Below are 26,328 nucleotides of genomic sequence, written 5' to 3' on the forward strand. Positions count from 1 at the left end.
TTAACTCATGATGTCTGTACTGCACACACAGATGGAGGAAATCAGTCTTACTTCATCAGTATTAAAAAATGCTTTTCATAAAAATAGTTATCTGCCCCCAGAACGAAGTACTGAAATCATTTGAGTAAACCAATTTAAGAATTAGAATTTTGCACGGAATGACCCAACTGTATCCTAATTTAATGTGTAATAAGTTAACACAACACAGGGAGAAGAAAATAATGGTAATGCTTTATTTATCTTCTTTACACTTTAGAACACGTACAAAATGGTTTAAAAATGAACAGCACATCAATCTTTATATTCTAACTTTAATGAAATAGAGAAGCCTTGTCACCGACAGCATAAAGGAGCCAAGCAAGCTAACTCTTGAGTTTTCCGGATAGGGGAACATTCTCTTGATACCAACAAACGTAACAAGAACAGACCCAGAGACCACAACAAAATAATACCATGTTTCTCCTCCACATTGGATTAAATAGTATTTACAAAGGACGTTGTTTCATTTTTTTCTTTATAAGGGAAAAACTGGTTAATTTAGGATGAAGGGAATACAGATCATTTCTGCTGCAGCAAAGTTGTTCAGCTCCGGTTGTCTCGTCTTTGGCCTACATCCCTGCCACCTTTTTCCCATGATGCTCCTGTTCCTCCTCCTTCCCGGGCTCGGGGGTCTGTTGGTCTGAAGCCTCGAGCGGCGCCCCATCGCTCATTTTGGGAACCTCCATCTCCTCCTTGGCCTCTGTGTCTCGCTTCACTGGGGCGCTCTTGCCGGTTTCCGCCTGGTCGAAGTAGTCCTTCATGGCCTCTTCGTACAATTCGTAGGGGAATTTCTCTGGAGCCACAAGCCCGGCGGCGCGCTTGGTCTTTTCCGTGTCTGGGTACTCGGTCAGTATTTTGGCCGCCAGGAACGTTGCCAGCTCGTCTTCGCCGACCGTGTCGTCGTAGTCGTCCCTTCTCTTGCTCGGGGCCTTGCTGAACTCCGACATGAACAGGCTCCCGCGCCTCCCGCTGGGGGTGTAAAACCGGGACACGGTGGTCTTGTAGGGTCTCGGCTTGGCCAGGCTATTCAGCCCCAGGGTGTTGAGGATGTCCTCGGTCTTGAAGTCGTTTTGGCGGCTCTCGGGCAGTCTCCGGTTGTAATATTTCATCATTCTGTTCCTGTAGCGGGGCAGCGCGCTCCTCTCTCCTCCTCCCAGCATGGGCCGCTCCTGTTTGCGGATCTCTTCCGTGAGGAGCATTTCCATCAGCTCTTCTGGTGGGACCTGCAGCTTCAGGGAAATGGCCAGCAGCTTGTTTAAGGCCTGTGGGTCGATTAGGGGGTGTCGGAGTAATTTCCTTCTGTTTCCGAGAGCTCCGCTCAGGTCCCTCTTCTGCTCCTGATCGGTCATCTCCAGTACTTTCAACAGGTAGTAATCCACGAGTTTGGTGTCATCATCAGGATCCTGTGTGGAGCGACGCTCCAGCATCTCCTCTTCCTCTTCCTCGCTGTTACCCAAACCTCGGTCAAACTCTTCGTGGCTCCCCTTGACCACCTCCTCTGTCTCCATCTGCTCCTCTAATGGCACCCAGTCCTCACCCCCCGTCACGTCCTCGTATTCCAGGTTTCTGAACATTCTAGGCTCCTCGTCTTCTTCGTCATCATTGTCACTGCTGTAGATCTTTTGGTCCAGGATGCTGCCACGCTTCTGGTCCTTTGGGGAGGAGAGCTTCCCGAGCTCCTCAAAGATGGAGCGCATGTTGGCCAGGCTTTGTGGGGTGTACTGTTCCTCCATGTCCTCCGTGGTGCGCTTGAAGGTGCTGTCTCTTGTGTTCTCCTCATCCTCAAACATTAGCGGGTACTTCTTGTGCGGCTTCACCAGGCCACTGTAATCTCGCACTGGGTTGGATACCGGGTCTGCTGGCTTGTGTCGGTTCTTTGAGGGTCGGGTGGTCAATGCGGGTGCCGCCTCCACGTTCTCCCCGGCCTGCTCCAGTGTCTGCAGCAGGGACTTCACCCACTGCGGAGCGCTGCTCTCCAGCCAGCGGCTCACGTCCTCGTGGTCTGGAGCGTCCTGGTCCTGGAGCGAGGCGAGCTGCACCAGGAAGCGGAACTTGTCCACCTCGTCATAGTCGGCGGTGGGGCTCTCCGGCCCGTCTGTCCTTCGCTTCAGGCTCTCGATGTATTCCAGAGCTTTGATCATGTCAGAGCTGGGTGAGAAAAGGCCGCCCTGCTCACCTCCCCTCTGCCTGTGGTGCCGGATGGACGCGCCCTGGACAGTGTAGGTGTGGAGTAGAATGGCAAGCAGGACAGCAGCTCCTCCTGCGGTGAGCTTGCGAAGTGACAGCAGCATATCGCCTGAAAAGCATCGATTCACAAATCGTTATCTCCTCATCGACAAACAGACACTGCCAGCGAGTCAAAGGCCTCGCCCCTTCACCCTCAGTCGGCCCCACCAGGTACAGATTTATCGTGAACCTCACCGGACGGCCGTGGTCAGGAAGGGTGAGGTTTCCTAAACCAGCCCTGAACCAGCTCTACTCTGCCAAGCAGCTCAGAGCAGAACGTAGGTGTTGTAAACTTTGCCTCCAGCAGCAGATTACCGAAGGAAGTGAATTACAGACTACAGATTTAATCCGCCGTGGTTAAAGTTGGTGAAAAATGGGAGCAGCTCTGTGGAAAAAAGAAAAAAAAATTGTTTAGCGAGCGAGCGGATCTGATGGGATCCGGATCTGTTGCGTGATCGGCGCGGTCTGATCATCCCGGATGAGTCACCGCCCGTTGTCAAGGTAACCTTTCACTTGTGGCTGGGAGCGGCGATTAAAGCGGATCGCAAATGTCTAACGAGGCGAATAATGTCGCGTAGAAATCTGAAGTCGAGCAAAAAGAAAAGGAAAATCTGAAAAAGGGGGTAAAAAAAAAAAAACCCCGTATGAATCCGGGGGCGGGTGGGAGAAAGGCGCGTTTCGAACGTGGAACGCGAAACGGCGCGTACGTCGCGGAACGCAGCCGGGCATCGACGCGGCGACGTCCGCGAAAGCCGCCGCGTCCGCGAGTCGGACCCGTACCTTTCCGGTGGAGCTCAGGCGACAGCGGCGAACGCGTGTGGCATCTCCTCAGCAGCGAGCGCTCGGTGTTCAGCACCGGACAGCTCCCCGCGGCTATAAGAGGCGCCGCCTGACGCTTGCGTCACGGAGACGCACGAACCCGCGGCGGCGGCGGCGGCGCTCCAGTGAGCGCTCGGTGGCGAGGCGGCTCTCCGTCAAACTGTTTCTGTGTGGGGTTTTTTTTTTTTAATTTGGTTAATGCACGGCAAATACAAGCCAAAACAGTTGATCGAGGTGGTGCAGAGGCATGCGGTAAACTACCATAAACATATTACTCCATTTAAATCAGTTACTACACCGAATTTAGAATGGATTGTGTTATTAGGATTTAAGTAGTAGATGAAGGGGAAGAAGTAGAAGCGCACGCTTAGACATTAGATTATAATTACGACAACGGGGCGTGTGTGTGTGTGCGTGCCTTGCGGCGACGGGAGGAAACCGGAGAACCCGGCGGACACCCGCGCTAACCAAGGGAGAGCATGCAAACACGGCCCGTATTCGAACCGACTACCGTTGAGGTATGGCCACTACGCTGGTCGCTTATTACAGCATCTTAGTTAAAATGCTGAAATCAGTCAAACCAGCCAACAATGGGTGGCCGTGATGGACCTGTCCCCAATTTTCCAATGTTCATTACACATTCCTTCACTAAATACGCAGACCACATGAAAGACTGGCTCCGTTCCGTGTCGTGGGTGCTGATCTGTGTTTATATGAGGGACATCATTTCTGCTGTTTGATCTTCCAGATTTTGACCTCGGGAGCTGCAGGGTTAAATGCAGTCGGGGTGACGCACGCTGTCACGCGTCGGCCCTGCTCATAAAAATAAAACGAAGATAGAAACTTCCCTGGACATCCATGTTTCAGGGAACAACACAGAGAGCGTGTTTGTTTGCCTGGCTCCCTCTTAATATGAAATATTGTTTAATATTCTATGTTATTCTCAACCGTAGCTGTAATATGAATTGGTGTTTTATTGTTTGTTTGTTTATTGTTACATTATTACTGCAAATATTTTTTTTTTTTCGTGGTTCCGTCACAACAACTGTTCATTCATATCCATCCATATCCTCCGCTTATCTGTGTGGGTGGAGCTGATCCTTGTCATTATCCATAGAGAGAGGGGCAGGTCACGTGGAAGTGTGTCTCTTGAGTGTGTGCGCGTTTGAGCGTGTGCCAGAAATAGCATGCCGACACAACCCTCTCCTCCAGCCTCTCTGCATCACACTTTCCGTGTTTCATTTCATGTTTCATTCATAAATCGTTGCCCGGACTGGACGTATTCGGAGAGCAGTGAGGTGTGATGACGTCACCACTTGCCTCAGGGACAAAGACGGATTTGTGAATGGAGCACTGCACAAAGGTGCAGAAATGGGGAAACAAACTACTTGCTTGTCTTCCTCAACGTTTTAATTGACATTTTAATGTGCATAAATAATCTCTCAATATTCCCAGATCAGCCGTAGCACTGTGGCTCATGTCAGTGCGAGGGCTTTAATTTTTATTTTATTTTGTCTGTGAAGCCGATGTGTTGGAAGCAGAAGAAAGTGTAAAGATTTGTGGCAGAGAATGTGGAATAATTTGATGTCGGGTCTGATGGGAAGGTACATCACAGTTTGTGTCTATGTGGCACAGATCAGGGTGTCCAGAATCAGAAGGTGCCATGCTCTGATGAATTACATTTTCTTTACTATCTGGTGGCTGGCTGATTGTAGGAGCACAACAATGAGTATGAGGTGTTGATGAGTCCCCTAGATTCTCCAAAGAAATCAATCACGCATCTGTGGAATGTGCCAGAAAAACAAGTTTTCACAACTAAGAAGAACTGCCACTGACAGCTTGATACCAGATACTACAGCGGACCTTCAGAGGCCTTCCAAGAGAGTCATGCCCCACCCACTTCTCCCCCTCGTTGCTCATGGCAACAAAAGAGCCGCCACACTCCTTTAGTGAGTAATGGTGGATTCTCACTGAAAGGAACATGAGTGGCAACACTGACTCCTGCGCAACGGGCTGTCATTCATTCTAAAAATACACCGTGTGGGGGGTGGGGGTGTGGCTGGGGAGTTGCTATGATGTGTTTGTTGACTGTAACAGATGCGCTTCATCAGGACCATGTAGGAGGCTTGGAGAACGAGGGGAAATCTCTTGGAAGATGCGCTAACTGATGGCCAGGTAATTAGGAAACAGACGAGCAGCTTTTTTGCCCACGAGTGGACCTTCTGGGATACTTAACGGGAGAAGACTGAATGATGTGTTCGCACTCAGAATCAAGGACCTGGGCCTTAATTGTGTGCGTGTGATTGGTTTAACAAAACCTCCCTTCCAAACCTCAGTTACCAGGGGAGAGATTTCACTCGCAGCAGAATCCAGGGGAGTGTGACTGCGAAAATGGCAACGCGCCCCTCTAGTCACGTCCCCCTGTGTGCCTCCTCTTCATTTGGGTTTTGTCTCCACCCGACCCCTGTGTGCTCAGGTTGCGTGCTGGTACTTGGGAATGGAAGGATGTATGCGCTGCCAAGCTGCACTTCATGAGGCCGATGGGTGTGTGTGTACTGGTTCGGTTCTACTGCTGTTACTCTGATTATTATTCCTTCTATTATATTAGACACTTTGCTAGCAAGTAAAAGCAGTATGTGGAGAGGTTATGCTCGTCAACTAGAGACAGTGGTAACAATATGGGGCAGAGGTGGCCAAGCAGACTTGTAACCGAAGGGTTGCGGGGTTAAAATTCATGGCTTTCCACTGCTCACTAAAGCTTTTTATAAGTTTCAAAGGCTTTTATTGATGAGCTCATTTGAATCCAGGCCTGTGGAAAGCCTGTGGATGTGGCTAAATGTATGTGAGAGCTGTATGTATGAGATTGGGGTAAAACTGACACAGAATTACTGCTGTCATCAAAGCAGAATACAGAATTACTTGGCTCACTGTTGCCAAGGCTGTGTTAATCATGAAAAAGTGACTGCATTTAAATAATCTTAATGTTCAATTAAGCAGGCGCTGATCAATTTGTGCTAATGAAGCTCAAATCATCTCTAGCTTCAGAGAGACAGAAACAGATGTGTGAAGAAGAGGAAATACTCTAAAGTTAAATACCATGATTAAAATTATGCACTAGCCATGCCTGTGAGGAGAAGTGGGCAGATGATCTCTCAGGTCCTGAATCCAGCCCAATTACACCCTCAACGAAGAGAAAAATGCTCAGCTGCTCCTCACAGGAGAAGGTCTAGATGGTGAAGAGATGTCACACTGTCAACCTCATTAGAGCCGCAGACATAATGTCCATTATGGCTGCAGTGTCTCACACACACACACACACATACTAATCCCAACTTACTGCAGTTCTGTCACACTCTGGAACACCAGCGTATGCTGTCGTCATGGTGCACCGTTCTACCCCTGTATCCATGGTGATCCATCCTCTCGCTCTCTTTGTCTGTGTCTCTGGGAGGGAAGGTGCTTGGTGGTGTTGCAGGTGCGGCTTAATTAGGAAGATGCCGCCGTTAGTGCAGCGTTGTGCTGATGTCTTGTTTCTGTGGCTGAGAAAGTAACACAAGACTCCTCTCTCTGGTCCCTGCCATCCATTAGGGCCTTTTCTCAGTTGCGATTCCTATATGATGCTTTGTTTGTTCCTCTTATGGTTTTTTTTTTTAATTACACAAAAACATGCATCACACTTGCTTGTTACAGGTTCTAGGTCATTCAGATCCTCTGACATGTTTTTCCTAGTTTTTATGAGGCTGCTGACAGTGAAATATTCGTATGCAGTAGTATAATATTTGTATGCTCTCTGCGTTTGAATCAATCTGACTGAGGTTTTGGATTTCATTTTAAAGACGTTCAAAAGAAACAAAGACATACCTCTTTGGTATGTTAATTTTATTAGATATTTTATCATTGTTTCAATTACACTTGTCTGTCTGTTCCTAGTATTGCTATTTGTTTTTTTTAAAAAAATCATATATATATAAAGGTTAAATCACCTGAGTTTGAATATTGGTTCCCATGATCACATATAAACATTTCACAAATCCTTTCATGACTGAGGATTGCTTTTTTAACTTCCTTTATCTAAACGAATGGCTTCTTAATCACCCCTTCTGTGCTTCATTATTAAGGTCTGTCTCTTCTTTTTATATATTTTTTCACTCCTCCACCCCTACTGCTCCCTCTGTACACATTAGGCTCCAGCTTCTCTCCTCTCTCTTTCTCTCTCGTTCATTCGCACTGAGATTGTTCACCTTGGCTTTTTCAGTGACTCATCTCGGCTGCACGAATGACGCATTCTCCTGCGTCTGCTCGGACCAAAGGGAGCCTCGGTGCTGAATCTTTGCCATGGATTCATTTCCCCTTGTTTCATGAGCCTCACCCAGATCTGTGGCTGTGGACCCTGACTGGTGGATGCTGAATGTTGGGCTCACGGCCATGCCCTGCTGCTTTTCAGGTGATGTTGAAGCTGCTGCAGACACCGCAGTCAGCGGTTGGTGCAGAATTGTCAAACCACCTCCTGACGCATGACTCACCATAATTGTGCAAAACTGTGAGGGGCAACTTCTCTCTGCTGTGGTGAAAATAACGAGCCAATGTATGTGTCTGCTCCCCTTGCACATCCACAGTTTTTTTTCTTGTTTGAATGTTATTAACAGCTAAGAACTGGGAAAAACTGATGAAAGTGCCCTCTGGCTTCCTGCCAGCTGGAGCTTGGTGGGAGGTTTGGTGTTCATTAAAATCAACCGCCCCTATGCTATGTGGGCTGTGCCTTGCCACATGCATCATGGTGGTGAGAGAGCGAGAGAGACAGACTGTTGGGTGGACAGACTTAGGAGACAAAGAATGTGCCCACAAATAAAGACGCAATGGTTTATTGACAGTAAGATGCAGCACTTCGCCCACAGTAAATTACTAATTGAACGACCAGTCAACAATAATAATGTATATGGTCATTCACCCCACCTCTGAATGTTTTCATTGCACCATTAAAAATACCCTCTACATTTAAACTGTGTCATTATTCATGTAGTCTAAAAGAGTCGCAATCACCTTATAATCTTCAAATCAGCAAATTTCATAAAGCATCTGTTTAATTGCTTACTCAATAATTTGTGTAGAAAATATATAACAATGGTGCACAGCCTTGTGGTGAGATGTCAGGGAATGCTGTTAGTTACATGACATTTCTCGGTTCTTTCAGTCAAAAAAATTCAAAACACAAAAATCCAATAACAAAATTATTCCATGGGGCTACAGAAAAAAAAGATAAATAACGGTTTGAGTCTTGCTACCTTCCAAGTGCTTCAGTAACGTAAAGGTCTACGGTATCTGTAACATCCGTTTTTATAAGCAAAAGAAAAAGATTGAAAAAAAAGTTAGTATAGTTTTAGATAGAGGTCAAGCTTTGACAAGTTTCTCGGAATATGTAATCAGAATCTTAGTTCTCAAATTGGGTTACATGCTCCTGTAGTGATACCTCAGTAGCTTCAGAGATTCTTCTTTATCCTCCTTTGATTTGGCCTCTAGTGGTCAGAAAAGATCTATACCCAAAACGTAAAGAAACAAGAAACAACAACATTATCAACAGCATTCTTCTTCTTTGGTGCCTCCAGAACCAAAAGTAGACAAGTAACTAATGCTCAATTTTGAGGTTGAAATTTGTGAAGTTTTAGTAATAGTATTGTTACAAAACTATGATTTTATTGTGATTTATTGTGATTTTTTCATTATGTTTACTGTTTTAAATCAAATAAATCACTTATATATTAATTATCAACACAACAGTAACCAACCAACCCCCCTAAAATATGGTTGCAATATTCAGTCGAATATTTGAAGGTTCCCATATTCTACTAAACGTTCTGACTTTGTCATGCAGTGTACATTAGATAGTCCAGAGATACGTATTCTTTTATAACATTATGCCACAATGTTCTAGAGGGGAGTTTATTAGATATCCAGTTCAGGAGAACACATTAGCACAGAAGGTTAACATGTTGTACAACTGGTTCCTGTATCTATCAGTAAAAGAACAGTTTGAAATCCCAAGCAGCATGTCACACTGCAATTTCATAGAAAAAAATCTTATTAATCTCTTGACCCACCATATGCCAAAACGTTTGTACTTTTCTACAAGACCACAAGCAGTGAGTGAGACTGCCGATCCCTGTTTTGCATTTTGAGGCAATGAGGTGAATAGTCAGCGTTAAAAGTATGATTCTGAGATGGGGATATATGGACTCTATGTACATTTTTTGTTAGATTGCTCTAACTCTGTTACAAAAATATTTAAAGCTTTATTCCATGCCTCAGAAATATCTAAGTTATATCCCCAATTTTATATTGTTTAGTTAATTGAGTTAATTCAGTTAAATGGCATAAAAGTAGATCCCTCACCCAGCCTGGATAATTCTTTGCTGGTCCAGTCCCTGCAACTGGGATCAGTCATGCCTGGCAGGAAGTCTGGGTTGTCACTTATTGGTGTGTAAACTGAAGAGCATTGATGTTTACCCTCTAACCTTCTGACAATCTGCCATGCCTGTACAGTGCAAACTGTAATGGAGTTAAAACACACATTTTGTTTTAGAGATTTTGGCTTTCTTATGAATAATAAGTTTACAAGCTTTCTATGTCTAACCAGAGGGATCAGGGTCCTTGCGTACCCAGTCTGTAATGAGGCAGAGATGCACACAGAGCTGGAATTTTCAAATGACCAGGATGTGAAGACCACCCTTTGAGGAGGAGAGATATTATTTTGCTATCTTAATAAAGGGTTTCTGTTTGGTACATATAAAAAAACCAAACCAGCCATGCATATTTAAATGGCTTTATGTGATGTAACTGGGATACACAAACTATCAAGGAAAAAGGGAGCATATTCGAGCTCTCCAAGTCTAATTTGATGCATTCAGACAAAGGAACAAAGTTAATTTTACACATTAGTCAAAATCAGGGTTAATATATGTTCCCAGATAAGAACACTGTAGAACAAAAGAACACTGATGGCCTATTAAATTATGAATACATTCCAAACAAAAGCTTGGGTCTCAGGAGGTGAAATTCACAGCTGCTGTGTGTACAATGCATCTGTTTTCTAATACTGTCTTTCTAATACTAGGCATATCATCATCACTTCTTGTAATATTACTCTATCATATTACTGTAATATATTCGGAGGCAGATAATGTGTGAATAACAAATAACATTCATTTTACAAATAAAACTGCCTCTCGCCTATGCTACTTTTTTTAACACTGACCGTGATGGCCAAATATTGTGAGAGGTGGTACTCTGGGTCTCTCGTTTAACCATGTATATGCACACTATATGTGCACTCAATATGTTTATAGCCATCGCCCTGCACTTTATACTCTGTACGCAATGAAAGATTTGCTGTAGTATTACATTTCTATCTGTACTTATTTACTGTACTTTTGTTGGCTTTCCACCTGTACTCTGCACACTGCCTGTCAGGACTGGAGACGAGAAGACACCAATGAACACAGAAATATCCGCGATACGAGGGAACCCAATTGTGGAGAGTGCAAAGGAGTTGGTGAGTATCACAAGTATGCTGGGAATCACCTGTCACCGTCTCCCCACGTCCCATCATGATCCCGAACGTCATGTGACACTGACAATAAAGTTACATCTTTATTGTTGTTTCTCAAGAGACCCAACAGACACACAATGCACACTTCTGCCCCCCTCGGCCCTGCAGTTGCAGCCATAATGTTTTCACAGGCAACCACGCCCATATCTCATCAGGATGCAGCGTAGATTCATCCTCTTGTTCCCTGCTGCTCCACCTTGCTTTGTCCTGTCCTTTACCCCTCGTTTCTGCATTTCACTCATCTCCCCTGGACCCTACATCCTTTCTTTAGCATTCTTCCCTCCGCTTTCACTCTCTTCTTTATTTATATATACGCAGTGACGCTGGCTGGCTTCCTCCCAAAGCGTTTGCCCTGATGCCCCCCGCCGCAGCGAAAGCTAAAAATACCCAGAGCTGGTGAGTCATCAGACAGACGTATCAATCTCTCCCTCGCTCTCCCGGCCCTGCTCTCTCCTTAACCGAGGCCTGATGATGAACTCACACACACATACATGTAAATACAAGGATACACACACTTTTGTGTGTGGGAGGAGAAAAGTTTGCAAAACGTTGGAGAGCTTATTTTTGGCTTATTTATTTCTCTCTATAAAACACTGATGTCTGTTTTTTGATCACAGAACAGCATTTCAGTAAGTCCAGATTCTGTTCTCTGTTCACCATTGTGACCCCAGAAATCCTGACATGCCTCCATGACAGTCATGTCCTGGTGCTGCTTTTTCCTTACAATGGCTGATGTGGATGGATGGTTGAGTAATACAACTGTATACATATTGTGTATCATTGCAGATTTCAGTGGTTTTCAGTCCAGTTAGGTGGGTGGTGATCAGGAACAGTCCTCTTCCAACATCAGAAGAAAGAATTCTTCCTACAAGCACACTAATGAGTTGTGCTGCAAAATGTTGAAACACGACAACCAGCACCAGATTAGTCATGAGGCCAGTCACCATATGCTTGTTAATTTGCACTATTTGTGCAGGCCTACAAAGCTTGGTTAAGTATGAATTTTACGTGAGCTTGTTAGACCAAGATTCAAATTCAAAAACAGTTTGCTTCATAAAAAAAGCAATTAAAAAGGGTTGGTAACCTTTTCATTTTATGATGGTTGATGAGTGATTTTCTCTGCTTATGGAGCCAAGGGCATCAAACTGGGTCTAGTCATTGGCACCTACACCACAAAGCCTCTTCCTGTGGCCTTCGTTGCCATGGAGACATCTTCCTGAGGGACGACTGTCTTTTGTTGCTGACAAGCTTCTTAGCACCTTGTAACCCAGTACAGCATGGAACAGAATGTTGCCAATAGCAAACAATCAGGAAGGAGCACACAGAACACATGCACAGTTCAGGGCCTCTTACAGGGGCCATCAGTATAAACAGATAATTAATTAGTTCGTCGAGAGATTATGTCATTTCTGCATGCATCTCCTAATGTCTTACTTTATGTTACATATAATATTCAGTTTATATAGCTCATATTTTGTTTTGAGTAAATAAATGAAAAAACAGGGGTGTTGAAACAAAAAACATAAGCTTGTTTCGTTTCATCTACACACGGATGTAAAAAGAGCAAATGGAGAATGCACAAGTCTCGCCTACTATAGCACATTCCAAGCCTCAACATTGATAAATTCAGCTTCACACGCTACACCTTTTACTCTTAGAGAATTAATATTATTAAATTATTGTTGGGAATGCTAGTCTGCCTGAAGAACTAATGAAGACTGAGCATTCACTGCTTCATTGCATGTTCCGACAATACACTGTGCACCACTGCCCTCATCTGGAGAATCAGATTTAACTATTTGATTAAATGTTAATCTCAAGTAAACACGCAACACAATTCAGCAGTCACAAACTTTATTTTCATGACATTTTCCAAGGCCAAATGACAAATAAATTAATAGAAGATATATATGACATTTGCAATAGGCTGCATCACTAGGCAGTTACTCCACATTGTTATAATAGGAGGGACCCTAAAAACTGGTCAATAATAATACTTAAATAATGCATTTTAGGTAGAACACATGTACATCTGTTTTATTTTCAGTAATGGAATTTGATCCCCTAGAATATATTTAAAATGTGGAGAAAATGCACAAGGAGTGGAGGCCATCAGAAATACTGCAGCAGTCCCAGTTTTCCGAATGGGAGTTGGTTACAGCATTCATATGCAAACATTCTTGACAGAGAAAGAGAAAGATGTACAGTTTTCTACAAACCATTTCAAATCCACAAACGCATTAATAAAAAGGCAACCCTTGCCCTCAAGCACTAAGCAGAGGATGAAAACAAACATGGAATTGCGTTAATTCATTCTTGACATGAAATGTCTTTAAAAAAAACACACACACAAAACAAAACAGGGAGGAGGAGAAAAGGTGGCTCAAATTTACACTATGGAGTGTAGTATTAAAAAAAAACAAACAAAAAAAACAGTAATAGCAGTAGCAGTATTATACTAACAATAAAAGTACGTTTTCAAGTTTTTCATTTGTTTCTGCAATTGTGAGACCAGAGGTCAGAGCATGTCAGCAAAAGTTTGATCTGGAGTTGTTTAAATACCTTAATTTAAATACCTTAAACTTGGCCTTAAAATTCTACAAATGTGTATTCAACACCTATATTCTAATGGAAAACATTTATAACATTTACACATTCTCTTCCCCATCTGTACGCCTTTTAAAACACAGTACACTTGACCCATGCAATACTTCCTATATCAAACTAGATGTGGTCCTCTTTAGCCGACCTTCAACTGCCAAAGCCTACTGATGTCAGAAGACTCCTATTGCCAGTAGAATTAAAAGCTTTGGTGATTCAGTTTTTCTTGATCCTGCCATGAAACCACAACCTATTAAAACTATTCACTTTCACACCTGCACTTTCACAATGAAGACAGAGAGAAGAGAACAACTACCCTAATGCTTCTGTATTCTTCTCCATTCCTAAATTTCTATATACAACTCCAGTCATGTCTTACGGAGTGGCTAAGTGTGCACTTTATGTTACATATTTATATATATATATATACTTCAAATATTGCACATTCAATGTATACTTGTATTTGTTGTAAGTGGTACAGTAACTCTGAATAATAAAACATAATTTAGATGGCTTACCTAAGGAAAGAAAGAGGGTGTCCTTGATGTGAAAAGGGAAAAAAAAATCTAAATGAAGTTGTTCATTATGATGCTTTGTTCCCTGGCAACATCCTGGCAATTCACTGGTCTCAGTTTTTTCTAAAATAAATTACATAATTTTACAAATACATGTGCACGCAGAGTTGATGGACTAAACTGTAAAGCTTAAAGCAATTCTTAAATTTATAACTAATCATCTTGTGCATGTATTTTGTTTGCCAGGGGAGGAGAAATGGATAAAAGCCTGTGTGCTTCATGGAGCTGGGGCTGGTGAGGAAATCCAGCTCACAAGAAATGTAAAAAACTTTACAAAATACATTGTGCACATGCTAACACATAGTAGCTCACGCAGACTGAGAGGATTTCAGTTCTGTGAATCTCTCACACACATTTGTAATCATGCAACTTTGTTCACATTGGTGATCAAGAGCTGCATTCTGATGGTTCTTTCAAACAAACAAACAAACAAACAAAACAAAACAAACAAAAAACCCTCACATGGCCAGTCAGAGGCAGTCCCCAAACACACAACAAATGTTGCTCCATGTGGGTTCTCTTTCCTCACAGGCACAAACATCACTCTTACACGGGCACAAGAGTACATAAGTAACAATTAGTCCAGAGTGGAGTAATCACTGGAGAAGATAACCTTTGGGATACAGGCAATAATGAAAAACACCAGTTAGAAAAAAAATAAATAAATACAAAATATAGCAAGAAACATTAACATGAAAGTATACGGTATGGACACGCACTCATGGCTGGTACAGATTTACAATGAATGGTCCTCATATTTACAAATCTAAACAAAACAAGCAACAACAATAATAATATTAATAATGATAAACACACAAAAAAAAAAAATCAGAAAAATGTTCCCTGCATAGACTCTACCCCTGTGCTGATTTGAAGCCTGAGGCTCCTGTCTGATTTATTTACTTCACCCATCTGTTCCCTGCTGTCAAAGATAAGAGCAAAGGGAGAACAAAGGAGAGAAAGGAAAAAGGAGAGGTGGAAAGGGCGAGGTCCTCAATGCAGAAAGGTGCTGCAACAGAAATACAACAGTAAACAATGATAATAGATCCAGACGGAAGCAATGCCTCTGTCTCTGGACCCTCTTGTCATCCTCATACTGAGAACTGGAGTGTCGACTTTCAGCCATTATGTGGTCCATTTGGAATTGTTGGGAGTAAAACCGGGTTGGATTCAAGAATATCTTTCATATTTGATCATAGGTGATGGTGGCAAATATGGGAGAAAGGAAAAACAAAACTAGAAGGAATGCAGTGGATCACTCATATCAGGTTGGAGTGTTGAATGAGAAATTGCTCCCCATTGAGCTTACACTGCTCTGCTGTCACTTGCCCCCATACATTCGCTCAATGTCATCCTGGTAGTGTGTCTTCAGTTCTTTGCGTTTGAGTTTGAAGGCATCGGTAACCAGGCCCGTCTCGGGGGTCCAGGGCTCTGCGCTGAGACGAATCTTCTTGGGGATCTCAAAGCGCTCTAGTTTATCTGTAAAGAACAGGGTCCAGAAATGTCATTTAACTTAACATCATATGTTAATCAGAATACTGTTAGTCAGGGTTAGGATGTAATAAAATACATGTTACAGTGAAATTTATTCAGCACTCAGTATACTTCGGCAGTATAAATATGTTTTAAGATAATACTTTTAAAATGCATTTGCTATTTAAAAAATGCATCTGCTTTGCATGCTGAAATATGGATGTGGATGACACCTTGATACTGATGTGCCAGATCTAATGTATTAGCCTGACCATCCTGTTTATGACTTGCTATGCACACACGTGGATGCAAATGACAGTCTATAATAAATAATATCCATGCTGATATTCAAAACATAATAAAAAATAAATGGTACGCATACATTTTTAAAACAGGCATTTCAAAACGTATTTTCTAAAAGCATTCTGAATACTTGCACTGAATACATCTATGACAATTTATTCAGTTTCAGTAATCACAAAGGATTTTAATGTTTGATGCAATACCTGCAATGGCAGCCTCGGTTATAACACGCAACACCTCGAACTCCATGTCAGTGCTGTTGCACAGCTCTTCCAATGACCCCGGAACACCACGCTGCACAGCCAATGTGGTCAGCTGCTTCTGATTGGGTACCACAAAGCCAATCACATATGACTGGTCACTGAAAGCCACAGAAGGAACAATGGTCATATGGATGTTACAATTGTATTCGGAGGATTTTGTTTTTGTTATTTACCACAAGATAAACTTGAATTGGTTGCATAGTGAGTGGAGTGAACTTCAGAGTGTGTGTCCTAACCTGTTGGCATATGCACATATGTTGTCAATGAGAGGGCAGTTCTTCAGTACAGCCTCCACCTTTCCCAGAGACACATACTCTCCAGCCTGCAGCTTTACCAGGTCCTTCTTACGGTCTAAAAACAAACAAACAAACACACAAACACACACACACACACAGTTATAACCAAAATCCCATAGCAGCTTCAGATTTGTAAGCACCAGAAATGTTCTTCCCCACCAATGATTTTGAGACAGCCATCAGGGTGGAACTCTCCAATGTCTCCCGTGCAGAACCATCGCTGGCCCTTCTCGTCCACAAAGAAGTCGTCTTGGTTTTTGGTGTGGTTCTTGTAGTAACCCATGGTAACATTAGGCCCTCCTATAAGAATCTCACCTCTAGGGTTGGGTTTATCTGTGCTATGGTATCCACCTACAAATGATACCAATGGATTTATTCAGAAAAAGAGAATTCTTGAAAACCCCACAACAGCCCAGACACATTGATCCACACACCTTCCTCCCAGTCCTTCAGTGTGATATCAGAGCAAACCAATGGAGCCCCGACCCGTCCTGTGCTATAGTCCCACACTAGAGAACACAGAAAATGCATTGGATCAAAAACCAAAGGACATGTAACTATTATTGTTATTCTAACTCTGTAACAGAAACTACCCGGGTTATGTAGCATTTATATAGTGCTGTGTTCAGCCATCTAGTAGAAAGAAGATTAAATTGATTAACATCACAGTTTGAGATCAGTTGTCAGTTCAGTATTTTTTAACAGGTCTCATTGGGGTCCATTTCAGTGTGCAGGGCGGCATTGAATGACTATAATTATTTAATTGTCACTGAAAAATATTGCACTGTGTTCCCTTCCAAATGACTTAAAACTGCATAAGATGTTCAAGACGAGGTCCTTGGTCTCAGCAGGCTGCAATGATTGAACTATAGTTAAACTTTGATTTAAGATGTTTGTGTTGTTTTTCTAAAATGATAATGTGTAATACGTTTTGCTTTTTCATATGATCATCTAGCATACAAGCCTAAAAAAGCAGAAACAACCCCTAGTCTTACTGTCACTAATAGTTCCAGCTCCACAGGTCTCAGTTAGACCATAGCCCTGGCCAACAGGGCAGCAGAAACAGATGTTCATGAAGCGCTGAGTAGCAGGAGATAGCGGTGCACCACCCGACAGAAGAATCCGTGTGTTCCCACCAAGCAGAGAACGAACCTTGTGGAAAACGAGTCTTGAGAGAAGGGAGCAAAAGCAGAGAATGAAAGTGATTATTTTAAAAAGAACATTTCTGTTCCAGCCCACTTCCAATCCATCACTAAGCTGACCGGTCACAGAGTGGTGTGCCGTAGCCTTTGGAAATCTGCTCCATCTTATAGTTGTAGGCCAAAATAAACAGGCTGCGCTGCAACCTGCTCATCTCATCCACTTTGGTCATCACATTCTTATAGATACGGTCCATGATCTCCTGCAGAGAGAAAGGGGGGGACAGAGAGCAGAAGGGGAAATATTGAAGGAAGAGACAGATGAGAAGGAATGGGTAAGTTAATTAGAAATTGAGTGACAGAAAAAGTTAAAATACTTAGACCTTTTTTTTTTGGGTGGGAGGGTGGGGGTGGAATGTGTAGACTTATGCCAGACTCTTACCGGCACTGCTGCCATCAGTGTGGGCTTCAGCATGCTGGTGTCTCCTTTACTGCCCTTCTTTATTTTAGTGGACTGGTACAGCAAAAAATTCACATATAATGCATTAACTCTTATGTATACCACCAGTCAGTCAACATGAAGTTGAAGTTCAGCTTTCAGCTATATACGTGTTAGACAGTACATAGTGAAACGAAATAACGTTCTTCCAGAACCTGGGACAACATGTAACATTTAAACATGTAACATCTAGGATGATATATCAGATAAAGTGATTTATTAAAGAACAAAAAGTGACAAGTATTAGGACCCTTTGCACTGTACTTTGTAGCAACATGTTTTTCACAACTGGATGATGCTACCTCCTATGAGGTTTCAGTTTTGGGACGGTATTGGGCAGGTGATGAGCGGTACCTTGTTTGCTTCACATATACCACTTACAATTAAGGCCAAAAAGTTTTGGATTTAGAGAACCTTGTTTCTCACAACCTGGGAGGCCTTTAGGTGTTTTATTGCAAATTCTATGCAGGTTTTCATGTGTCTGAGATGAGGCTTCTCTATCCGGCCACTCTGTCATAGAGCCCAGACTGGTGGAGGGCTGTAGTGATGGTTGTCCTTATGAAACTCTCCCAGTTCCTTTGACCTCATGGCTTAGATTGTGCTCTGATTTACAGTGTGCACCTTTCCAAATCATGTCCAATCATGGCGTACAACAATCTCAAGGATGATTAAGAGAAATGGACTTCACATGGGTTGAAAATGTCAGTTTCACAGCCAAGGTCTGAATACATAATCCAAATAGCATCTCATATTTTCTGTATTTAATAAATTTGCAAACACTTCTAGAAATCTGTGTTTGTGCACTATGTGGCATTGAGTGTAGATTCATGAGGAATAATTGACCTGATTTTTTATATGACAAATGGTTGCACATTGAAAGGGGTCTAAATGCACAGTATATTAAACACTGTAATCCTCCAGAGATGACAAGTCATTAAAATAAAGTAATCAAAATTCTTGGCATGACTGACTGTGGCAACTGATAAAGTTCCATAACTGAAATACAAATATACTTAATTCCTCATAACTACTTTACTACATGATTTATTTTTGGTTCAGGCATTGATCTTCCCTCATCAGCAAAAACAGAAGCTCAACGCTGATGTAATGGCTGCTTCGCCATCAGTAAGATTAGAGATTACTGCAGCTCACCAAATGATTTCATCTGTCACAACAAGGCCATTAACCCAGCTGGCAAATGCTATGTCACAGCACAATACTACGAGACTGTGCGTGCGTGCTCTTATTTACCTGGTCAGCCAGTGTCTGTGGAGAGGAGTAACCAATGCGGCAACCATGGGAGATGCACACCAGCTCGGCACTGAGCTCCAGTACATGGGCCAAGGGCAGGTAGCCAATATACGTGTCATTCTCACTGGCCACATGAAGGACAATAACAGAATTAATGCATCTGGCAGCTAGGAGATTATTTAAGGAAGAGCAATAAATGCTATTTACAGTAATAAAGTGCCACATGAAGGGGGTGGGAAGGATGATTACATAAGGGGTTGTGGGACAGTGGAGGAGAAGGGGAGTAAGGGATTACAATGAGCTAAAAATAGATCGGAGGAATAAACATACTCCAGATTGGGTATTCTCTCTGCCATGCCAGTGATGCCAGCGATGAGGTTGCTGTGGGAGATCATCACACCTTTCGGGATGCCAGTGGAGCCACTGGTGTACATGATGACAGCAATGTCTGTGGGCAGGGGTAAGCTGCGAACTTTTGCAACTACAAAACACACAAAAAGATAAAACACACTCATGAAATTTGATCAATACATAGAAATAAATACATAAGTGTGAATAAGTTATGCAGCCCTGATATTGAGAATTGCTGAACCAGTGGCAGGAAATATAAAAAGACCCTTACTGTGTTCTGGTTTGGCACCTATTTCTTGTACAGCAGCCATGCTGTTGACCATGATCCCTCTGGGCATATCAGGCCAGTTAGTAGGTTTACTATCAACAATGATGATGTGCCTGAGCCTTGGAACGTCCAGCAGGATGGCCTTAGAACAAAGACAGATGAAAATGATGGAGGATAGAGATGGAAGCAAAAGTAGGAGGAAAAAATGGTCTGTGTTCAATTATTCAAGCACAACAAGGCAGTATTTGACGCAGTATTTGAAGCCTACAGACTGATATTTTTAGCATCATCTCAATGTCAGCTGAGCTGATGCAGCGATGCAGGGCTGTTCAGGTTACCTTGAGTCGGCTCTGCAGGAGGTCTTTGCTGGTGATGATGTGGGTGACCTCAGTCTCATTCAGCCCATGAGCAATGGCAGGCCCTCCAAGAGTCGAGTATAAAGTCACCACTGGCGCACAACAATTGACAGAAGGAGAATATTAAACCATGCTATTCCACAGCTGATGTCACAAGGAACATCACCAATCCCTTACAATTCCCTTAACGGATGCTCTTATCCAAGGTCATAACCGCCTCCCAAGAACAACATCAGGTGAAAAGGTCCAACATATTCGGTTTTTCATTACACATAGCACATGAGAGTGTCTTGTTCAAGAACACATTAGTAGTAACTATGTAACTAACATAGATTAAGATTATGGTGTGAACCATGAAAACATTACATTTACCCAGTTTGCCAACAGCTATAGAGACAAAGAACATATGAAAGATTATGGCAGCACGTGGTGTATGCACTGTATTGCAGAGCTGAGGACTCACATGGGAAGTTGTACATGAAGCAAGCCTGAGCAGTGACGATCCACTCAGCTCTTGTCTCACAGAAAATGGCAATATTGCACTTTGGCTCCTGACCAAGAGCAGCCAGGCCGCTGCCAAAGAAACGTGACTCGTTGAAGGCTTCCTCATAGGTTAGCCACTTATATTGCCCAAGGATCACCTAGACCGAGCACACAATCACACGCAAGTGTCAGTCAAACCCACAACGGCATCTCTCTCTATCTGTGTCCTAGTGTTTTTTTCTAACTGGTGATAAGAGACCGGTTCCACTTCTTTTACAGACATGCAAGTGTTTGATGCTACATCGATCCAATTTACTGTCACATGTTGGGTATGTGGAACTTTTCATTGAAGTATATCAGGTCTCTTGAAACCAAACTACTGCAGTTTTTTGCATTCTGTGTTTTAAATAACAGTAAATAAAAAAGCATTAATACCCTCCCTAGAGAATCACTGGTATAATGTGTGATGACATTTAACCCAAATTACGAAAGGAGGGAGGATCGGTTTTAACGCATTCTCCATCTGGCCAGGTTTCTGCCCACCTTCTTGAAGACTTTTCCATTGGGTTGCACCTCGTCTTCTTCACTGAGGAGCTCTCTGGTTCCCAGGCAGTCTCTATTTGGGAAATGGCTAGCTGCATATTCAAACACCTTGTCCAGCGTGTCCACACCCTGGTGCAGCGTCAACACCAACCTGTCTATGCAGTTCACAGACCGGTATGGTCCGGCAGGCAGGCCACTGATCGACCGCGCCTTCACTCGCTTGGCTCGAGCCTGGTTGACACCAGCACCAGAAATAAAGTACCAGGGCAGGAAGGTGACCACGGAGTAGACCCAAACCACGGAGCGGAAAACCTGCAGTAGCAGGGGATTGATGTCTTCCTTCAGTTTCATCTCCGTGCGTCACAGGAGCCGGACCCCCCTGCCCTTAGAACTGTCCCCTCTCAAAACTTCTTTTCTTCCTGGAGATATCAGGAACTCTTAAGAAATTGTGTACTGTCCTGTGATTCTGCTGGGATGGGTCTTTTGCAGAGCCAGTGCATATAAAACAACAAATCCTGTTGGAAAAAACAATTAAAAAAAACATTAAAGCATATTAAAGCAAATTTGATTACAGTTTTCAATCAACTCTGAAAGCAGTATTGCATTGCGAGTGCTTTTCATAGCATGCATTAGATAATCCAATGCTTAATTTTAAAATGGCAAACTATCCCCCATCAATATTTCTGGCCTAGGTCCAAAGACGTGAAAGCAGTGAAAGGTCATACACCAAAAGATGCATTTTATAAAATGGCAGTGATTAATAATAGGCTACCATGTTAAAATTGAAAGTGGGAAACAATCTGATGATTCTGCAAGACTTGATGCATTACAGGGAAAAACACAATGGCGACACTATCAGAGATCCCTGATGTATACTGACAGTGCCATGGCAACACTTCTTACGCTACCTACATTTACATTTAAGGCATTTGGCAGACGCCCTTATCCAGAGCAACTTACAACATGCTTTCAAGTTACCATCGATGAAGTGATCAGTTCTGGTTCATTAGGACCCCCAACGATGAATACATCTATTTTATTCACTCTTTTCCGTAAGTTAGACAATAAGAAAGTTACAAGTTAATCTAAATATTCTCTAAAGAGGAAGGTCTTGAGATGCCGAAAGTGCTCAGTGAGTGATCTGTTCTGACCTCGAGGGGAAGTTAATTCCACCACCGAGGGGCCAAGACAGAGAAGAGTCTAGATGAGTGCCTTCCTTTAACCTTTAGCGATAGAGGGACCAGGTGAGCAGTACTGGAGGCTCGGAGTATACGAGGTGCAGTGCGAGGTGTAATAAGGGCTGTGAGGTAGGATGGTGCTACTCCATGTTTGGCTTTGTAGGCCAGCATCAGTATTTTGAACCTGATGCGTGCAGCTACTGGGAGCCAGTGGAGGGAGCGCAGCAGAGGGGTGGTGTGGGAGAATTTGGGAAGGTTGAAGATCAGTTGTGCTGCTGCATTTTGTATTAGTTGTAGAGGTCGGATGGTGCATAGTGGTAGACCAGCGAGAAGGGAGTAGTCCAGTCTTGAGATTACTAAGGACTGAACCACTATCTGGGTGGCCTGTGTTGACAAATAAAGACGGATTCATCTGATATTGTAGAGAAGGAATCTACACGAGCAGGAAAGATTGCTGATGTGAGTCGAGAAGGAGAGTTGGTTGTCTACTTGGTGCATCTGATATAACGATAGGAGTGGGTTTCACGGGCCAGAATGGCTATGTAGAGCTGTCAATCACTATGGGCTCTGCCCATTGTAAACTTTCTTATTTAGACATGTAAATCAATTGCATTAATGATAAGAAAAATAGCATTCATTGTCCAATAGGGAATGTATATGGTGCTCTTTTTTGATGAGTGTGTTTCAAAAGAGACCAAAAAGCCTGCCAAAAACAGAAGGCAATCTACTCTATGTGTTCATTGAACCTTTGTAGTGGCATTGCTGCCAACACATCAGACAAGGTACAGAAGTCTGGTCTCTTCCAGCACAGACTGTTAAATTGCTGCTGAATAAGAGGCTGCATCAGCTCAGGAGCAAGAGGGGACCCAGATGTTTTGTCTTCATTGCAGCCTCCAGCCTGTAATTGCACATCACCAGAAACAGGACGACTGCAGTCATCTGCAAGAAAAAGCTGAACAAGGGCAGCTTTATCCATGAATATAAATGAAGCCTATATTAACTTTGCAGAAATGGCTGGGGAGAATGAGTGACTGGACTGTTGTTCGACATAGGTTGGGCATTCAGTCAGCACTCACAGATTTCTACATTTTGTCAAAAAGCAACCAAGTAAACTTGTCTTGATGCGTAAAGACTCTCTCAGCAGCTGCATCTGCTCAATGCAAAACTCCTTCTGCCCTTGCACATTCCATTCCACAGACCCTAGCCGTCACCCAGCATGCAGCACGGCTCACTGTGTGTCTATGTGTGTGTGTGTGTGTGAGAGAGTGAGAGCATATATCCGTGCGTTATTCTCATGGAATGTTTCACTCACACCATGAAACTCTCAGGTGAGAGAGAGAGATCCACCAACACCCCCCTGCCATAATCACAGTTCTGTGTGTTTGTGTTTAAAAGGCACACAATACCCTTGCTGTGTTTTAATCTAATGGACACTTTTTGAAAGTGTTTACTTTGAACACCACCGCATTTGTAGGGTTTATTGTAGGGTTCCATTCCTGGGTGAAGAAATCTGGACTCAAAGACAAGCTCCTTCTCATACAAAATAAAAGATTCTGCAGCGCTGCTAACAAATTCACAAGCTGCATCAGCGGTTGTGGGGAAATATGTTTGCTTTATCCTGATAATATTTCAGTCTCTAATCCAAATGACCATGGTTGTGGAGGATTTTTTAAGGAGCTACAATACCTAAACCAGGCTGTCAACAGGCTTCTACGATTCCACGATGTTCCCGGCATGATGCTCATTTAATAGCATTATAACATGCTGATATCATACTCATTTAATGAACCCTTAGTAGCAGCAACTATGGGTGCCTAATTCTGTCTTTTCATTTAAATCTAACCATAGAGCGCTTATATCTGTACTTTACCATTAAAAGGACATACTAAGTGCAAAATAAAGAGGACTTGTATGCTAGCTGGCTACTACAAGTATAAAGTACCATGGTCTAAAAATAAAATAGTATAAATCTTTGTGGGTGTGCATCAAAAGGCACCGGTATGAATGAACTCTAGCAATCGTGCCATGAGCCAGCTCACCTGCATTGCAGCATGGCAGCCAAGGGACAGTGTGTGTGTGTGTGTGTGTGTGTTTGTGTGTGTGTGTGGGGGGGGGGGGGGGGGGGGGGGGGGGGGCTTTGGCCAAGGGCAGAGCATCCTATAGCATCACAATGGCCCCCAACGAGGGTTTTTTTCTACAGCATTACATCATTCATCACCACTGTGACGTGTAAGCCCATCCTCCCAATTCAGTACTGAGAGGTGTGATGTAGACACCAATTTCTCTTGTTTTTATATTATTTTCCTATATTAGTGTTGGCAGAAATGAAAAACCCAGATGTTTTTGTGGCTGCATCAGAAGATGCCAATCCTAACGAAGTGATTTACTGAATTGCACTTTTATTCATTCATTAAAAAACGAAAAATAAACAGATACAGGTCCTGAGCACACAGCTTTCTCTACCAATTCATGCATGGCGTTACAATGTGTTACTGAGAGTCAGGCTTTTATTTTACCAGACCGCTTACGTCTTCTGAAGCATCAACGACCTTGAAGCACATTTTCCCATCAGTATAAGTAGCGTTTCAGCAAGGCTCTGCAACAACCAGTCTTCCCACTTTTACTGTTCTCCACACAGGGATGAGGTTGGCTTTTATACTCCATGATAAGTAATCCAAGGGACTAAAAGCCAACCTTGCACAATGCAAATTCCTCAAATACATGTAGTAGCCGTTACGGTATATTCCTAGTTCCCAATAGTACAGCCACATTCAAATTGACAAATATGCAAGTTATATTACAAAGAAAAAAAAAAAACAAAGCATACGCCATACTCTACAGCACCATTACTGGAAGCAGTGATAAGACCTGAAAGACGGGTCACCTCCACCCCTCCTACATAACGCAAGGGGACATACCTGGTCGAGCGGGGTGCCACCTAACTACCGTTCCCATGCATTTATCGTTACCGATCATTAAATGCCAATCATGCCGCTCATCCAGCGCCAATGCTGCGCTGGAGGTCGGGGGGAAGGTGACGGACAAGCACACAGCAAGGAGGAGGATGGTGGCACGGCGGACAGAGGCCAACAACGTAAATTCCGGTAAAGAACAACGAGTTTAACATGCGTGGGGGTAAAGAGAATTGCTTCCAGGGTAAAATGGTGGTAACGGTACAAGCGTTATCTTGTACAACCTGAAAAGGGGTCAACCGCCCACATTTAATCGACGTCACTTCCAGCCCCCCCCCCCTCTCCCGCCGAGGTCCCTGTCCTCTAAACGTAAAGGTTCCACGTTAAAAAAACAAAAACAAAAAAATAAAGATGTGTGCATGTGTGCAAGTGTCGCGCTCACCCGGTTGTAAACAAGTACACTTTCCATCAAGTATCTGTGTGTTTCTTTCCCCCCACGTTCTCTCCAACTTCGGCAACGGGTTCTGAACGCTATACGTATCCAGAGGTTAAGCGTGACGGGCTAGCTGCCGGCTAACATGTGTTACGTACGTGAGGAGGACGGCGCAGGCGAAGGACGCACCGACACGACGCCGAGCAGCAGCTCACCGAGCGCCGCCACCGGGACCCTTTCACCGAATAAAGCTCGCCGGGGGACGCGGCGGTGCGTTGCGGTGCAGTGCGCAGCGACCCGCGACCGACCAGCAACCAGCACGATGCAATAATAAACGCACCTCACCTGCTTCTAATGGCGCGTCGGCGGCGTGGCGGGAAAAAACACTGCGACCGGGGACAAGAAGCGCATCGTCCGTAGCACGTGGCGGCAGCAAGGCAGAGCGGGCAGTAAATCCGATATCGAACAAAAAAAAAACAATAATAACAATAATAATAATCAAAAATAGGGTCAATCTGCCCGTGCAGCCGAACCCTTGTTCCCAGCCCGGAAGTGATGACAGGCGTTGTCAAGAGGGAGGCGGTTCCTAATCGTCCGATTGGTCTTCTGAAGGTGGCGCGTGGTCGAGGATGCCGTGACGTCATCGGGGTAACCTTCGGTCAACTTCGAGGCGTTTCGCGGTGCGCGCGCAGCGACAAAAGCACAGCGCGGCTTCAA

General features: G+C 43.5%; 2 protein-coding genes and 1 long non-coding RNA gene across 9 annotated transcripts; 1 reads left to right on the forward strand and 2 right to left on the reverse strand.

The window, feature by feature from the left end:
* Positions 1-211: 211 nt before the first annotated feature.
* On the reverse strand, positions 212-3,199 carry scg2b (secretogranin II b). 2 transcript variants are annotated; one of them, XM_028975205.1, is made up of 3 exons: positions 3,046-3,152; positions 2,461-2,650; positions 212-2,335 (listed from the first exon to the last, which is right to left on the reverse strand). In XM_028975205.1, the coding sequence occupies exon 3, from the start codon at positions 2,328-2,330 to the stop codon at positions 609-611; it is 1,722 nt and encodes a 573-aa protein (XP_028831038.1). In that variant the 5' UTR covers positions 2,331-2,335; positions 2,461-2,650; positions 3,046-3,152; the 3' UTR covers positions 212-608. The 2 variants fall into 2 exon arrangements, with proteins under 2 accessions (XP_028831038.1, XP_028831037.1); XM_028975204.1 differs by lacking the exon at positions 2,461-2,650 and having other exon boundaries at positions 3,046-3,199.
* On the forward strand, positions 2,475-11,783 carry LOC114787568 (uncharacterized). The gene is made up of 5 exons (XR_003749423.1): positions 2,475-2,766; positions 7,340-7,528; positions 10,549-10,630; positions 11,006-11,083; positions 11,474-11,783. It is a non-coding gene; the product is annotated as an uncharacterized LOC114787568 (long non-coding RNA).
* A 741-nt stretch (positions 11,784-12,524) lies between these two features.
* Positions 12,525-26,159, reverse strand: LOC114788752 (long-chain-fatty-acid--CoA ligase 3-like). 6 transcript variants are annotated; one of them, XM_028977617.1, is made up of 16 exons: positions 25,957-26,158; positions 21,240-21,603; positions 21,089-21,161; positions 20,526-20,703; positions 20,045-20,154; positions 19,710-19,848; positions 19,418-19,568; positions 19,088-19,211; positions 17,780-17,851; positions 17,461-17,600; positions 17,194-17,366; positions 16,633-16,707; positions 16,358-16,549; positions 16,139-16,253; positions 15,843-16,000; positions 12,525-15,342 (listed from the first exon to the last, which is right to left on the reverse strand). In XM_028977617.1, exons 2-16 carry the CDS (start codon positions 21,437-21,439, stop codon positions 15,185-15,187), a joined length of 2,058 nt encoding a protein of 685 aa, XP_028833450.1. In that variant the 5' UTR covers positions 21,440-21,603; positions 25,957-26,158; the 3' UTR covers positions 12,525-15,184. The 6 variants fall into 6 exon arrangements, with proteins under 6 accessions (XP_028833450.1, XP_028833448.1, XP_028833444.1 ...); XM_028977611.1 differs by having other exon boundaries at positions 15,185-15,342; positions 21,089-21,603; positions 25,957-26,159; XM_028977613.1 differs by having other exon boundaries at positions 15,185-15,342; positions 21,089-21,603; positions 25,952-26,159.
* Positions 26,160-26,328: the final 169 nt, after the last annotated feature.

This window comes from Denticeps clupeoides, chromosome 4 (assembly GCF_900700375.1).
Source record: "Denticeps clupeoides chromosome 4, fDenClu1.1, whole genome shotgun sequence".
Lineage (NCBI taxonomy): Eukaryota > Metazoa > Chordata > Actinopteri > Clupeiformes > Denticipitidae > Denticeps > Denticeps clupeoides.